Source organism: Euleptes europaea, chromosome 10 (genome assembly GCF_029931775.1).
Source record: "Euleptes europaea isolate rEulEur1 chromosome 10, rEulEur1.hap1, whole genome shotgun sequence".
Taxonomy (NCBI): domain Eukaryota; kingdom Metazoa; phylum Chordata; class Lepidosauria; order Squamata; family Sphaerodactylidae; genus Euleptes; species Euleptes europaea.
The window spans coordinates 13394540-13410183 of record NC_079321.1 but is presented as its reverse complement, the minus strand read 5'-3'; the positions used below and the strand labels follow the sequence as shown (position 1 = coordinate 13410183).

The following is a 15644-nucleotide window of genomic DNA, read 5'->3' as shown; positions in this document are numbered from 1 at the left end:
GCTCCCCTTCCAGGGAAATGTCCCAGTAGGCTGCTGGGGGTCAAGCCCCAGCAACACTGCCAGCGCCTCCAGGGGCCACTTGCTGATTCATGTGTCAGTTGCAAACACCCACCCCTGTTCTTGGGGCCAATTTTAAAGTTGCATTTGGGAACTTTAAAATAAGGGGGGGAAACTTCCCCAAAAGGTGCACTGCAAACTCTTGACTGGATAGCCATGCAGGTTTTGAATTCTCCTACCCTCCCTCCTCTCAAAACAAAGGGAATTGTTTGCCTGAAAATGGGAGTGGAGTAGGGTTGCCAACCTCAGGTGGCACCTGGAGATCTCCTGGAATTACAACTGACCTCTGGACTGCAGAGATCCGTTCCCCTGGAGAAAACGGCTGCTTTGGTGGGAGAACTCTATGTCATTGTACCCTGCTGAGACCCTTCCCCTCCCCAAACCCCAACTTCCCTAAGCTTCACCCCCAAATCTCTGGGGATTTCCCATCCTGGAGTTGGGTGGAGAGAGAATCCAAATCCAGGTACATGTGTAGTTGGGAGCTTAAAGGAAGGGGAAGGCAAAGCCCACCCTGCAGCAGGCCCCGACACGCACCCCTTTTTCTACGTACGTCCATTTGCAGCCTTAAACATCTACAAATTCCTTTTTTTAAAAGGTAAGTTCAATTTGACTTGGAGCAACATACAGTAAATATTGGTCTTCTTATTATCAAACTGGGGGGAGCAGACTTAGTCCTAGTACTTTGTGTGTGTGCGTGAGCCAACAAGTCACAAGTGACTTATGGTGAACCCCATAGGGTTTTCAAAGCAAGAGCCGTTTGGAGGGGGTTTGCCATTGCCTGCCTCCAAGTGGGCTGAGAGAGTTCTGAGAGAACTGTGACTGGCCAGTAGGCTTCCTGTGGAGGAGCAGGGAATCGAACCCGGTTCTCCAGATTAGAGTCCTCCGCTCTTAACCACTACGCCACACTGGCTCCGAGTACTACCATCTGCTTTATGGAGAAAGACCAGCACCATCTGCATAAAGCTGTAACATACTAGTAATAAACATGTAAATAATTATCATATTCGCAGTTTCAGCCAAACACACATCTATAGAAAGAAATATATTTCTCTACATGCACTGTAACAAAACTGTTCATTGAGATACGAGAAACACTGTGATATACAACGTTTACCCTGGGCGCATACATCTGATGCTCCTCCATCTCGCTACACTTCCCAGAATGCTAATGACCTCTCCCTTCTGGTTAGATTTGCCACAAAGGGCAGACCACAGCAGATGACGTTTATAGGCAGTGCAGTTTCCGGTCCCGATGCTAACGAATACAACTGCAACTTAGCCCAGTTTTGCATAGTTTGGGTTCCGCTGAAATCAGTGGAACGTAAAACACATGAACTAGATCACGGCTCATCATCGTCTCCGTCCCACAGGGACAATCCTTCAGGGGCAACAGACTTTTTGGTGTGTGACCCCTCTGGACCACGTCTCTGTATGTGAAAGGGTGCTGTGCAGGGGAGAAGCTCCTGACCCCAGCAGCTCTTAATTTGTCACCCAAGGGTGTTCACGGGTCTCCTCCTTGGGGAAGGGTTTGGGGACTGATCCCAGGCACTACCTTTCCTCTTCCCCTACCCTACTAAAAAGTGATCTGCACTGTTAAAAATGGGTGGATCTCTAGATCGGGTCCTATGAATAGAACGCATTCATACACGCACGTGAGAAACCTATATAAAAAACGTTCCTGTGTTTTGATAAACAGCTGCTTTTGGGAACTCTAGCACACATTGAAATGGAAGAAACCTGCCGGTTCAGGGTGTGGAAAACAGTGTTTGTTTGTTTGTTGCAGTTTTAAGACAATGCACTTAGTTGCCTACCAAAATCAAGACAAAACAAAATCTAGATCACATTGTGGTGTCCCAGATCCCTGAAGACAGCTGGTTACAGGACGTCTCGTCTGCCTTCTGCAAGAGACTTGGCTTTTTGAAAGGGGAGGGGGGCGGAGTCGCAAGACTTTGCTTCGTCTGGTGCAGGATGGCCTGCCAGTCCTCCTGTTCTTCGCAAAGCTTCCGGCGCCAGTCGAGCAGTTCCCGCAGAGCAGCACTCTCATTCTCCGACAGTCGGAGCTGATGGATAACCTGCAACGGGAAAGGGGCCATGGATGAGCTTCCTTACATGCAACAGGAATAATACTGAGGTAGCCCGGGAGGAGACAGGGATCTGGATGTCCAGTAGGGTTGCCAATCTCCGGGGGCACCTAGAGATCTCCAGCTATTAAAATTGATCTCCAGACAAGCGAGATCAGTTCCCTGGAGAAAATGACTGGTTTGGATGGTGGACTGTATAGCATTATACGCTGCTGAGGAGCCTCCCCTCCTTAAATCCTGTCCTCCCTAAACCCCACCCATCCTAGGCTCCACCCACAAAATCTCCAGGTATTTCTCAACCCAGAGCTGGCAAACTCTAATGTCTGGGAACTTCCCACTCCTTCCAAACAGCAGGAAGTCAGTACCATCCCCCCCTCCACTCCTTCATAAGTAGTGAGCATGCTCAATCTCCATAATATCCATTATTGGACATATGTGATCTAAGAGGCTGACTCCAAAGGATCTGACGTCGAAAAAACAAAATGGCTATGCATAGAGTGATGAGCCTCAAAGCATGGTATACACATACTCTCTTCAGGTTAATAACAATAAGCAGCTTGTACTGCTATTCATTTCTTAGATGTAATGCTGGATGACAAATTAAATGATATAAGTAGAACGCAATATTTACTATGCTTAACTTTACAGTTAACCTGCTTGAGGGGGGAGTACAATTACATATATTCCCCGCTCTGTTAAGATTTATTTACCAATATGTTAAGGTCAAATAGGACAGAATGAAGCATATCTGCTCAGGGTAGCGTGCAAAGATCTTGTTTTAAGCATGAGTACCATTTATATATGTAGAGTGTGTGTGGTATATGGTATGTACTATTTTATGTTATTTGGAAAAATAAATTAATTAAAAATGGGGCAAGAAGAATACAGAGGAGGTGTGGGATGCTGACTGAGGCACTGCCATGTTTTTCTTTTGGCAGTCACAAGAAGAACAGACGCATTTGTGGCTTTTTAGGATGAGTGGAGATGCATACACTGGGAGGGAGGAGATGGTTGTAAGTAAATCTGGGGCTGGGACCTCCTGTGGGAGACCTCCAGCCATGCTTGATAAGATGTTTCTGCAAGTGGTGAAGGCAAGTGGCACCTAGAGTGGCATCTCACAGGGTTGCCAACTTCCAGGTGGTAGCTGGAGATTTCCTGCTATTACAGCTGATCTCCTGGCGACAGAAAACAGTTCCCCTGTGGAAAATAGCCGCTTTGGAGGGTGGACTCTATGGCATTATAACTCGTTGAAGTCCCTCCCCTAATCCAAGTCTCTACCCCCAAAATCTCCAGGTATTTCCCAACCCAGAGCTGGCAACCCTACCTATAGATCAGAGTCCCAGCCTAATTTTACTCTCTGCTTGAAACTCTTCTTCAGGAAATTGCCCACTCTGATCATTACAGAACTAAATGAACCAGAGGGAAGGGAAAAGCTGTGCTTTGCAGAGCTGTATTTGCTGTTGAGGAAAAGGAAGGTTGCTGTTTGGACCCCTTAAAACAACCAGACTGGATGTCTCTCTCGAATGCAGGGGAGGGGGGAACGCGCAACCTCTCCATATACCGAACATGTTCGGGGTGGGAGGAGTGCGGTGCTTCTCTGTCCCTACTTTAAAATAAGTACAAAGGTCGTACAGTGCAACCGCCCACTGTCAGTCTCCCAGGAAGTTTTAAAAAACTTAAAACTAAAAACTTGTCACAATTGTGTGGGCATGCGGTGGCAGCGGTGGGAGGAATATTGGTCATCAGTAACAACCTCACAAAAAGCTTTTTTTTAAAAACATCATAAAAATAGACACTTGAGACAGGCTGTGATGTTCTCCTTGTGAGTCAGAATAGTAATTAATATGCTATCAGGGGGAGGTTATTGCCTTTTCTACAGGTATAAAACATGACACTTTGAATGCTCAAACAATGCGACATCCCTCTCAAAGAAGTGCAACCTTATGGGAAGATCTGTGGGCTGTCCCCAACAAGAAGCAAATGCTCATTGTGTGCTCATTGTGCTCATTTATGTGTGCTCATTGTGAAGTAAGACCGTAAGAAAGAGGATAAGAATAAAAAATAAGGGCCTGTTTCATTATTCTTGTAATTGCAGCAGGGTTTACAAAACTGTAGGCCGCTACGTAAGTGAACCCTGCCAGGATGCACAGAGTGATCCATCCTACATTTCACACAAAGAGACCAAGGCTGTTTTTTAAAATGTTGGCATAGTTTGCATTCAGTTAATTTTGTGGCAGCATTTCCCTTGTATTTTAGAACAGACATAAATATTTGGTCCGGGACACAGATCAAAATTGTCTTTCCTCCCTTCCTTCGTTAAAACTGTTCCTGGTCTTTTTAACATAGAGAAAATGAATCTTTAATTAATAACCTTTAGGTAATGATGGAGACAAAAACCCATCTGACACTGAAGGATTTTTGTAAAAAATATATTATTCATCCGAGGGTAGAGACATTGTTTCCAAAGACTGGGAGAACAGGACAAGTAAATATGTCAGTTTTTTTTTGGGGGGGGGGGGAAGAAAAAGAAGAGTTGGTTTTTATATGCCAACTTTCTCTACCACTTAAGGCAGAATCAAACCAGCTTACAATCACCTTCCCTTCCCCTCCCCACAACAGACACCCTGTGAGGTAGGTGAGGCGGAGAGAGCATGACTTGCCCAAGGTCAACCAGCTGGTTTCGTGTGTAGGAGTGGGGAAACAAATCCAATTCACCAGATTAGCCTCCGCTGCTCATGTGGAGGAGTGGGGAATCAAACCCAGTTCTCCAGATCAGAGTCCACCGCTCCAAACCACTGCTCTTAACCACTACACCACACTGGCTCTCTTTTTTGGGAACCAGGTTAAACTATTAAAAGCTGTGCTCATTTGAACCATAATCTCTCGTCCAAAGATGAAAGAGTTACAAAAAACACAATGCAGTTAACAGTATAGTCCTTTTCAAGCATTACAGCCTCACTTACTGGGAGCCTACCAATGGGAGTAAGCACTACCTGTGATGCTCTTGATGTGTGCAGTCACCATTTTGTGTGAATAGGGTAAGGCATGGATATGCCATGTGCAGATTTTCCATGCATATATAGCTTCAGTTCATGAGCATAGCTATTTGTGCATGGAAAATCCATGCATTGTCCTGTTCATGCAAAATGGCGACCATGTATACCCAGAATATCACAGGTAGTGCATGCTGTTGTTTATTTTATTATTTATTTAAAACATTTTTATGCCGCCCTTACACCCAGCTTGGGGTTCCCAAGGTGGCAAACAGTCAAAAACATTAAAACGATATATATGAAACAATTAAAACTACTAAACAAAACACCATAAATGCCAAACAAAGCAGGAAAAGTGCTGGCAGAAGATAATGAGAGAAATCTCTTTCTCATCAGAGTCAATTTTAGACCCATGAGGGTAACTGAAAAATATGTTGGGTTTTAGTCCCAATGTACACCAGAAAAAAACTAGGTCACTGAACAGGGCTGCTTCTCCCTGCCTCACACCTTCCATCTATAAATGTAACTTCATTGTGAACCTAAGAAAGGAACAGAAGGAAGGACTTTCTACTGCATGATATTGTCGAAGGCTTTCACGGTCAGAGTTCATTGGTTCTTGTAGGTTATCCGGGCTGTGTGACCGTGGTCTTGGTATTTTTTCCTGACATTTCGCCAGCAGCTGTGGCAGGCATCTTCAGAGGAGTAACACTGAAGGACAGTGTCTCTAAGTGTCAAAGTGTGTTGGAAGAGTAATATATATAGTCAGAAGGGGGTTGGATTTGAGCTGAGTCATTGTCCTGCAAAGTATTAAAGGTAATGTGCTAATCATTGTCCTGTAAGTATCAAGATAATGTGCTAATGAGGGTGTGGTATGTTTCTACTGCATGGTTTAAACTTTAAGGCTTCTTTATGCTAAGCTGCTGCGTTACGTTTTAATGAAATCATGTAAAAGAACATTCCGAATTTTAAACACTACTAGAATGTGAAATATTCTTGGAAGGTGGGTGAGACAAAGATCAAATAAAAAACAACAGGCTGCTTAGACTGATTTCCTCTCAAGGTGGTGGAAGAAATATAGAAATGGAAAATAATAGAAATATAAAATCAATTTGTAAGCATAACTAGTAAGCTATACAAATGGCTTCATAGTCATATGTCTCCAGTTCAGCAAGGATTTGCCACCAGGCAGTTTCTGCCACACTCGACGATACTGAAAGTAATAATAAATAATAAATATATCCACATCAAAGAAGAGGAAAGTATTATTCTTTGAAGCATTAAAACTACTACTCTCTAACGGAAAGCACACGAAGCTGCTGGACAAGCACTTGTCAGGAATGCTCTAGGCTTATCCTGCATTAAGCAGGGGGTTGGACTAGATGGCCTATATGGACCCTTCTATGATTCTATGCTGAGACAGCTTATTGCTCTATCAGAGTCCGTCTTGCTTACTCTGACTGGCAGCAGCTCTCCAGGGTCTCAGGCTTTCACATTACCTACTCCCTTTAATTGGTGATGCTGGGGATTGAACCTGGGGGGACCTACTGTAAGCAACCCACATCTGGGCATTTCAGAAGTGAAGAAGGACTGTTAGCCCGGGTAATATATCCCTAGCACTGTTTTACCTCTCGGTACTTTGCAGCACAGAATGGTTTACCTGAGTAGTGTGACTCTCCCTGTGCGTGTGCATTGATGAGCTTGTTTCACTGCTGCTCGGCAGCCTTGAATACTTGTTTGCTTCCGGTAAACCTAAATTTAAAAAACCCTCTCAGTTATAACTTGACATACATTCTTATTTCCTTGTCTTTATGCACCACCCTCCCCCACAACAATCTCTCTACACATACACACACAGAGAAACTCTCTCCTATGCTAAAATACACCTTCCAGTATGAATTCCAGTGTGTGTGTAAAGTGTAAAGTGCCGTCAAGTCACAGCTGACTTATGGCGACCCCAGCAAGGCAAGTGAGAAGCAGAGGTGGTTTGCCATTGCCTTCCTCTGCAGAGTCTTTCTTGGTGGTCTCCCTTCCAAGTACTGACAGTGCTTAGCATCTGAGATCTGACAAGATCGAGCTATATCATGCCACCTTCCCTCCCATGAATTCCAGTAGGCAATGGCAAACCACCTTTGCTTTTCACTTGCCTTGAAACCCCCTTGCTGGGCTCGCCACAAGTTGGTCACTTTACTACCATTATTAAATTGGTATGAAAAGCAGCATGATTCTTGAAGAAGGGAAAGAATATATTCAGCAGAATATGGGATCACGCAAACTATGGTAGAACTTTGATACCATTTCTGCAATGAGAAAACATGAACAGTCTGAGAATCTAAGAACATCACAAGAGCCCTGCTGGATCAGACCAGTGGTCCATCTAGTCAATCATCCTGTATCACAGAATGTTCAACCAGTTACTCTGGAGGGTCAACAATAGGGCACAGAGATCAAGGCTAGGAGCCACTGCTAGATCTATCCACCATGAATCTGTCTAATCCCCTTTTAAAGCCATACATGTCTGGGTCCATCACTACAACCTCTGGCAGCGAATTCCACATTTTAATCATGCATTGTGTAAAGAAGTATTTCCTTTTGTATAGCCTGAATCTACTGCCTATCAACTTCATTGGATGTTCCAGTTTAATTAGGTACTAAAGAACATTTTTGGAGGGAAGGCAGCATGGTATAGCCCAATCTTGTCAGATTTTGGAAGCTAAGAAGGGTCGGTACCTGGAAGGGAGACCATTAAGGAAGGATCTGCTGAGGAAGGCAATGGCAAACCACCTCTGCTTCTCACCTGCCTTGAAAGCCCCTTGCTGGGGTCGCCATAAATCGGCTGCGACTTGATGGCACTTTACACATACAAAGAACATTTCAGCCGTTCTGCTTTTAGTCCAAAAATGGTTTACCATTCAGGACTGAATTTCCATTTTCAGCTACTACCGAGCCAGACAGTGAATTCGTTGCCGGTGTCCTGGGGTTGTTTGCATTCTTATCTTGGGTCTCTGATACATTTTCCACTGGGACGCAGCCTTCCCTGCTTGTCATATTAAGATTGCCTTCATTGCCTGATGAAAGAAGAGAAATGTCCTGTCAGTCCCCCACACAGCGCCCACTATTTCTGCCCCCCACCCCTAGAAACATACACCTAATAGTCCATTTACTGTCAGGAACCCTTGTTAGCTAAGCAGCAAGCTTTCATGTGCATCAACAAATGTTTCTGATCATTGAGCCGAACTGCAGCAGACATCCTCGTTGCTTTTCAATTAGTTGCCAGAAGACCGGCTTGACCCCTTTTCCTGAACACTTTTTGGGAGAAGGAAAACAGAGTTTAAGTTAACAGCTTCGATCAGAGGACCCCAATGTGGTGCTTGTGGGCTCTATGGCACCTGCGGGCACCTTTTCTGGTCCCCGTCAAGTGTTTTTAGGAAGTGGGGGGGGCTAGGGTTGCCAACCTACAGGTACTAGCTAGAGATCTGCAACTGATATCCAGCCGATAGAGATCAGTTCCCCTGGAGAAATTGGCTGCTTTGGCAATTGGACTCTATAGCATTAAAGTTCCTTTCATCCTAAACCCCGCCTAAGAGGGACCTGGCAACTAGGGTTGCCAACCTCCAGGTACCAGCTGGAGATCTCCCACTATTACAACTGAACTCCAGCAGATAGAGATGAGTCCACCTGGAGAAAATGGCCTCTTTGGCAATTGGACTCTATGGCATTGAAGCCCTTCCCCTCCCTAAACCCCGCCCTCCTCAGGCTCCACCCAAAAAAAACCCCGCTGATAGCAAAGAGGGACCTGGCAACCCTACTGGCAACCCTAGCAAGGCCAGGTAGGGCTTGTGCCCAGCAAGGCTTCTAATAGACTACTGGCGATTTGATTGGCTGTGCAGATTTTTTAAAAAAATGTTGCTTTGGCAGCAGCTGCCACCATAGCACAAGGATCTGCACTGTGTTGCTGAAGTTAAGCTGTGGCAATCATTTGTGGCTGGCTCTGCCTCCTGAGGCAGCCATTCTGTGGCAGCCATTGTTGCTGCACCCACCATGCCGTGTCAGAATTCCAACGTGCCTGCAGGCTCAGAAAGGTTGGGAACCCTTGGCTTTGACAATTGGCGTAATTTTTTTTGCCTGCAGTTTTGGGAACTCAAGTTTTCTGTTGCCCCAGAAAGTCAAACCAGAACCAATGGACTGAAATTAAATCAAAAGAGTTTCCGGCTAAACATTAGGAAGAACTTTCTAACAGAGCAGTTCCTCGGTGGAACAGGCTTCCTCGGGAGGTGGTGAGCTCTCCTTCCCTGGAGGTTTTTAAGCAGAGGCTAGATGGCCATCTGTCAGCAATGCTGATTCTATGATCATGAGAGGGAGGGTAGGAAGGTTTGCATCAGTGTTTGGCTCTTGTGGCCCTTTCTTGCATGCCCAGGGTAGCGCCGATCGCCACTTTGCAGTCAGGAAGCAATTTTTTTCCAGGCCAGATTGGCCAGGGATCCTGGAGGGGTGTTTTTTTTTTTTTTTTTTTTGGCCATCTTCTGGGTGTGGAGTAGGGGTCACTGGGTGTGTGTGTGTGGTGGGGAGGTAGTTGTGAATTTCCTGAATTTTGCAAGGGGTTGGACTAGGTGACCCTGGTGGTCGTTTCCAACTCTACGATTCTATGATTGTAAGGGTCATCGAACCAGCACGAAGACATGGAGGTTGCTACTACATCTAGTACGAAATAGCACTCGGCCCTACACAACTCACTTTCAAGGTCTCTGATCTTTCTCCCCACCGCCGTCTTCCGAAGCACACTCCGTCCTGAACTGAATAAGAGAGTCAGCTCATCCAGCGGGCTGAGGAAGGACCTCGCGTTTGTGGGGCTGTGCAGAAGCGGAGAGGACGAATTGGCGTTTGGTTTCTTCAGCTCGACCCTTGGCACCTTCACCGGGGAGTAAGGCAGCTTGGAGACTGTGGAAGGATGACTTCCAGCTGGAACAGGATTTGGTCTTTGAGGTATTGTCGTCATATCCAAGTTTGTTCCTGTTTTCCCTGGATTCGCCAATGTTGCATAAGTCTCTGGGAGAGAAGTCACATTTGTGGAAGGTGGGTGGGACCCAGAGGATGTTGTGCAAGGGGGGAGAGGGGGAGGAGTAGGGGAAAGGGGGGTGGAGGGCGGTGTCACTTTGCCCGAAATATTAAATACCGCTAACCCAGGGGAAGGAGGCCTTTCAGGCTCCCCCTTCTGGCTCTTAGGGAACTGTGGGGAAAGGGGGCTGGATCCTTCGGACTGCCCCGGATACTTCAGATTCGTTCCTAAGACAGGGAGCTTTTTCACCTCCAGAGGTGTCAGGGGTGACTCATCGGAAGCGGGTGAGCAGGTTACAGGAGTGGGAGGAAATATAAGAAGGGGGGGCCTGTGAGCAAGTAAGTTGGGGAAAGGCGCTGGAATGTCGCAAGAGTCTTTATGGCTTGAGGTTGCCTGGCTATTGGCATCAAGTTCTTCAGCTGGAAGCGTGGTTTTGCTCTCTAACAGTAGAGCAGCAGATCCAGGAGCTCCTGGAGCCAATCCTTTTCTGTCGCTGCCTTCTTCCGGCAGAAAGTATTTCATCTCTTCATAGACGCTCTCTCCTGGGTCAGGGCCTTCTGCTTCTTCGGAAGGGTTCCTCGTCACGTTCCCCACCATTTCAATGTACACGGGCTCCAGGTCTTCCTCGACGTGTGACCTGCAGAAACTCAGCATGGTGTGATGCGGCCCGTCCACCGAAGAGGTCCGCTGTATCAGCAAAATGTCCTGTCCTTCACCTGGTTTAGCTGCTGCGTTCAAATGCTTCATGCCCCCAGGTCTGGGGGCAGAGATTTCCTCATACGAACTGCTCAGCTTCGTGTTCGGGCTTCGTTTGGGCTTCCTGGGAGGGATCTTCTTCATGGTGCTATAATCATCGCTGTGGGGCCGCGGTCGGCTTAACGCTAAGCAAAGAAGCAACAGATGTTAGTACCAGGATCAAGGCTATTTCTTCTTCCCGAAAGAGGAATAATTGTACAAGAAACAACTTGTGCTTTGTGCTACATCACACATATTAAAATGCTAACAACCTACAGAAGGTTAGCATAACCCCTCCCCCCTATATTCAAAATTTCCCATTTTTAATTTTGCTATCTGCTGTGCCCCAAATAACTCTTCCCTGATCAGTTCAGACTTCATTAGTTGTCTCATTAGTGGTCTGTGAGCCAGTGTGGTGTAGTGGTTAAGAGCAGTGGGCTCTAATCTGGAGAACCAGGTTTCATTCCCCACTCCTGGGTACCCAAAGATTGGGTGGAAAAGAACTCAATTATATATAAAAACGTATTTATTTTAAGGCACCAATGTCACTATTAAAAACATTTTAAAAATTACATTAAAAGAATGGCAACAGATGGCAACAAATACAAGCTGATTGGCTGAAACCACAATCCAAACACGTTTTGCCCCCCTGGCCTTTGTCAGTGGTCTAATACGATAACTTATTATGCACTCATATACATAATGCAACATGTGTGACAATATTAAAACAGTATTATAGCATCCCAGGTATGCATATAGGGATGTAATACAATTTGACTCTGTACCCAATGTATTCTATAAAATTACAGAGCCCACTACCGTGGAATGCATTCTACTTGTTCTTTTGTGGACTGTATTAACCTTCCATACAAGGTGTGCATACCAGTATCAACCAGCCTTATAAAGCACTACACCTGCACAGGTAATAACTAATCATCAAAATATACTAATTTTGGCCTTTCCCAGAACCTTGGAAGAATTGCTCATGTTGATGTAATCTTTGCAACCTGATTTGTGGTCAGCCCCTAGCCTTAGTGCGGTTTTACGACTATCATCTCAGACTGCTTGAAATGTCTTTTATGCTGTTTTTGTTAACACAGCAAGCCTTGAGCTCATCAAGAACCATGTTATGAGCTAGTTCAGGAAACAAAGTATTTAGGCAACACCACTGCTAGCTAGAGCTGTTGCCAGCCTCCATGTAGGGCCTGGAGATCTCCTGGAATCCCCCCCAGAATTACAACTGATCTCCCGACGACAGAGATCAGTTCCTCTGGAGAAGATGCCTGCTTTGGCGGGTGGGCTGTATGGCATTATGCCTTGCTGAGGTTCTTCCCCTTCCCAAACCCCTCTCCTCCCCAGACTCCACCCCCAAACCTACCTGGAATTTCCCTACCTGGAGCTGTCAATCCTTCTAGAGACTGTTAAATGTCCTAGATACATGAACGGTAGGGGGAAAGAAGGGTGTGGGAAGGAGCAGGAAGCAAGCTAAAGAGCTGCATTCTGGGGACAAGCAAGGAATAACCTAGAAGGTGTAACCTATCTGACCAGTTTTTCCCAGTTGCCACCCCTTGTAGGAATGTCTTCACTTGTACACTAGACATTGTATATCTGAACAGCTATTATTGGCTTGCTTGGTTTGGGTTTATTGTTTTATTTGTGAGCTGTCCTGAGCAGGTCTCTGGAGAGGTGGCACATAAATACATTTCTGTACCACTTACCTTCATTGGCCACTGACAAGCAGGCACAGACGGCTTCATAGGATGCACTGAGCCGTGTGTTTGGGTCCCTCTTTGGCTTAGGGGGAGGCTGTTTCCGTGGGGACTGCAGGCCTCCGCCGTCCTCTATGCTGAGCACTGACTGCACCGAGGGGGAGCGGATAGATGCCACAATCACAGACTGGACCAGCCCTTCTGCTGGCAAGGGGATGGGCACCCAGCCAAGCGGGAGATGCTTTGAGGCTTGACAACCAGCACAGCCTTCCTCAGGCACCTTTTCGCATTGTTCTCGGGCTCTAAACATGCAGACGAGAAGTCGAGACCCATTATTCAAATGAGAACAAATGCATCCTTTCATGCACACATAACGTTGGCTTTTTGGCAAACCATCCCTAAGAGCTCCTGCTGGGATTTAGACAGCATTTGGGTTGTCATCTTCTGAGAAAGAAACACTGGTCAGGTTGTCAGGATCCTTCCTGTCCAGCGATAAATGAGCAACCCAGATGTGAAAGCTGCATTCTTGAAGCAGCCTGGGAACTTACATACACACGAATGCATGAAGCTGACTTATCAGGCCAGTTGGTCCATCAAGGTCAGTATTGTCTACTCTGACTGGCAGCAGCTCTCCAGGGTCTTGGGTAGGGATTTATCACACCGCCTACTACCTGGTCCCTTTAACTGGAGATGCTGGGGATTGAACCTGGGACCTTCTGCATGCCAAGCAGGTGCTCTACCACTGAGCCACAGCCCCTCTCCATACAAAAGATGGATTCTTCACCCTCTGCCCATGTGGCCTCTAGCCGAACTGCCACCTCGTTCTTCTTGCGCTAAAAACTATATCCGGCCCCCCATGCCAACTCCTCCTTTGGCTGGCCACTCCTAGTTGCTCCCTGCCAACATTCCACTTTCTAGTAAACGCCCCTAGACGCCCAGTCCATTCTCCAAACCATTCCCCCTCCCTTCCTGCCTGTCACACCCCAGAGCTCAGTATATTGTACTAATATGTCAGACCTGATTTTTATGCTCTACCAATAGTCTTCCACTCCTTCCTAATTCTGGGCACAATTCAAAGTCATGGTCCTTCCATTTAAGGCTCCAAAGGGCTTGGGACTGGGTTCATAGACTGCTTGCTACTGTACTTTATCCCAGCTCCGGGTTGAGAAATACCTAGAGATTTTGGAGGAGGAGCCTGAGAAAGGTGGGGTTTGGGGAGGGGAGGGACTTCAATGCCATAGAGTTCAATTGCCAGAGCGGCTGGAGATCAGTTGTAATAGTGGGAGATCTTCAGCTACTATCTGGAGGCTGGCAACCCTACGTTGCAAAGATGTAATCAGAAAAGACAACAATGACCAAAAAAGCCAGATTTGGGGTTTTGCTTTGTTTTTTAAATCAACCATCCTTACCGTTTGAAGCCTTCTTCTTCCTGCTTGGTATAAGCCTCGAGCTTTTCCTTAAAGTAAGCAGTCGTTGTTTGCTTGCGGAGCCGGTCATTTTCCCGAGCGATATCAAAAGCGTTCTGAATGACCAAATTGTCATAAGCTTTGAGACTGTAATCTTCGATCTCTCTCAGGAAACATTTGACAGAGGTGATCTCTTGCTGCCTGAAGTTCCTCTTGTGTAACAAGCGCTGCCGTGCGAGAAATCCCCTTATGACTGCCACGAGGGAAGCAAGTAGGCATCGAAGATACGAGAGAAACAAAAGGAACAATAATTAATGGAAAGCAAGAGAAGGGCACAATATCTTACCAAAGTGACTGAATCAGAATGAATCAATAGCCAGAGAGTGCCTAAGGAAAATCAAGTTCTGTTGCCAGTTGTGCATACACATACATAATATTTTGTTATCCATTTCTAACGGTAGCATCCAAATGCATAAAAACTAGAGCTCAGCATGCCGTCCCTCATGGGGGAGAAGTATCTTCTCCTTACTGAATTCCTCTTGTCGATATTGAGGTCTAGGCATAAACTGAGTGTTAAAATGTTGTGCGTGGTTTTCATGTGAACACATGGGCCTTTCAGCACTCCCCTTCCAGTGGCAAATTTCAGTCCCCTAAAAAATCCCTGAAGCCCAGAGCCACCCCTCAGAATCTCGATTTGAGCCTCCCTTCGTCAGATTTGAGCTTTGGCTCTCAAAAGCTTATACCCTGGAAATCTTGTTGGTCTCTAAGGGGCTGCTGGACTTTAATCTACTTGTTCTACAGCAGACCAACATGGCTACCCTCTGAAACTCCAGAATCTGTGAGAGGGAAGACTATGTGCATGCCCACACACTCCTGGATCCTGGCCCTACAGAGCTTGACAGGAAATGCTTGGTGCCATTAGTAAGGAGGACAATAAGATGCAGGGGAAAAATAAAATTGCTTTTTTTTCCTAATTGTATTAGCAGAATTCTAAACCTTTCAACCTCTCATGCGCATATTATACTCTAATATGCATTCCTTTTTTGTAACGACACGTGTTCTCTGATTCAGAATTTCGTTTTGGTGATCGATGTATCATGGAACATGTCCCGAATTGTCAAACACTGTACATAGTGTTAGGGTAGGGTTGCCAACCTCCAGGCAGTAGCTGGAGATCTCCCGCTATTACAACTGATCTCTGATAGAAATCAGTTCCACTGGAGAAAATGGCCGCTTTGGCAATTGGACTCTATGGCACTGAAGTCCCTCCCCAAACCCCACCCTCCTCAGACTCTGCCCCAAAACCCACTGCTGGTGGCAAAGAGGGACCTGGCAACCCTAGGGGGAGCACTATAAAGCCACAGAAGTCTAAGCCCGAAAAACCTGAAAGATGTCTGCTGCAAAATCTTCATGAACAACAATCCATCACTCTTTCATCATTGATTCAGGATGCTGCAGAGTACTCACATCTATCAGCCGGATGTAATTGCAGTATTGCAGAAAGAGAGAGCACAAATTAACCCTCCAACTCCCTGCACTAAGAAACAACCTTCTGTTAATTCCTTCACAGTTCCTTCATAATTCCTCAACTGGTTGTATTGAAGCAAGTG

At 46.0% G+C, this 15644-nt stretch overlaps 1 protein-coding gene across 1 annotated transcript in view; it reads right to left on the bottom strand.

The window, feature by feature from the left end:
- Positions 1 to 1913: 1913 nt before the first annotated feature.
- MYO16 (myosin XVI) overlaps positions 1914 to 15644 on the bottom strand; it is a 77635-nt gene continuing 63904 nt past the window's right edge. The window contains 7 exon segments of the mRNA XM_056856349.1: positions 1914 to 1979; positions 1982 to 2129; positions 6789 to 6880; positions 8038 to 8196; positions 9863 to 11065; positions 12638 to 12930; positions 14038 to 14287. Of these exon segments, the coding sequence (XP_056712327.1) occupies positions 1933 to 1979; positions 1982 to 2129; positions 6789 to 6880; positions 8038 to 8196; positions 9863 to 11065; positions 12638 to 12930; positions 14038 to 14287 (2192 nt within the window). The 3' untranslated portion in view covers positions 1914 to 1932.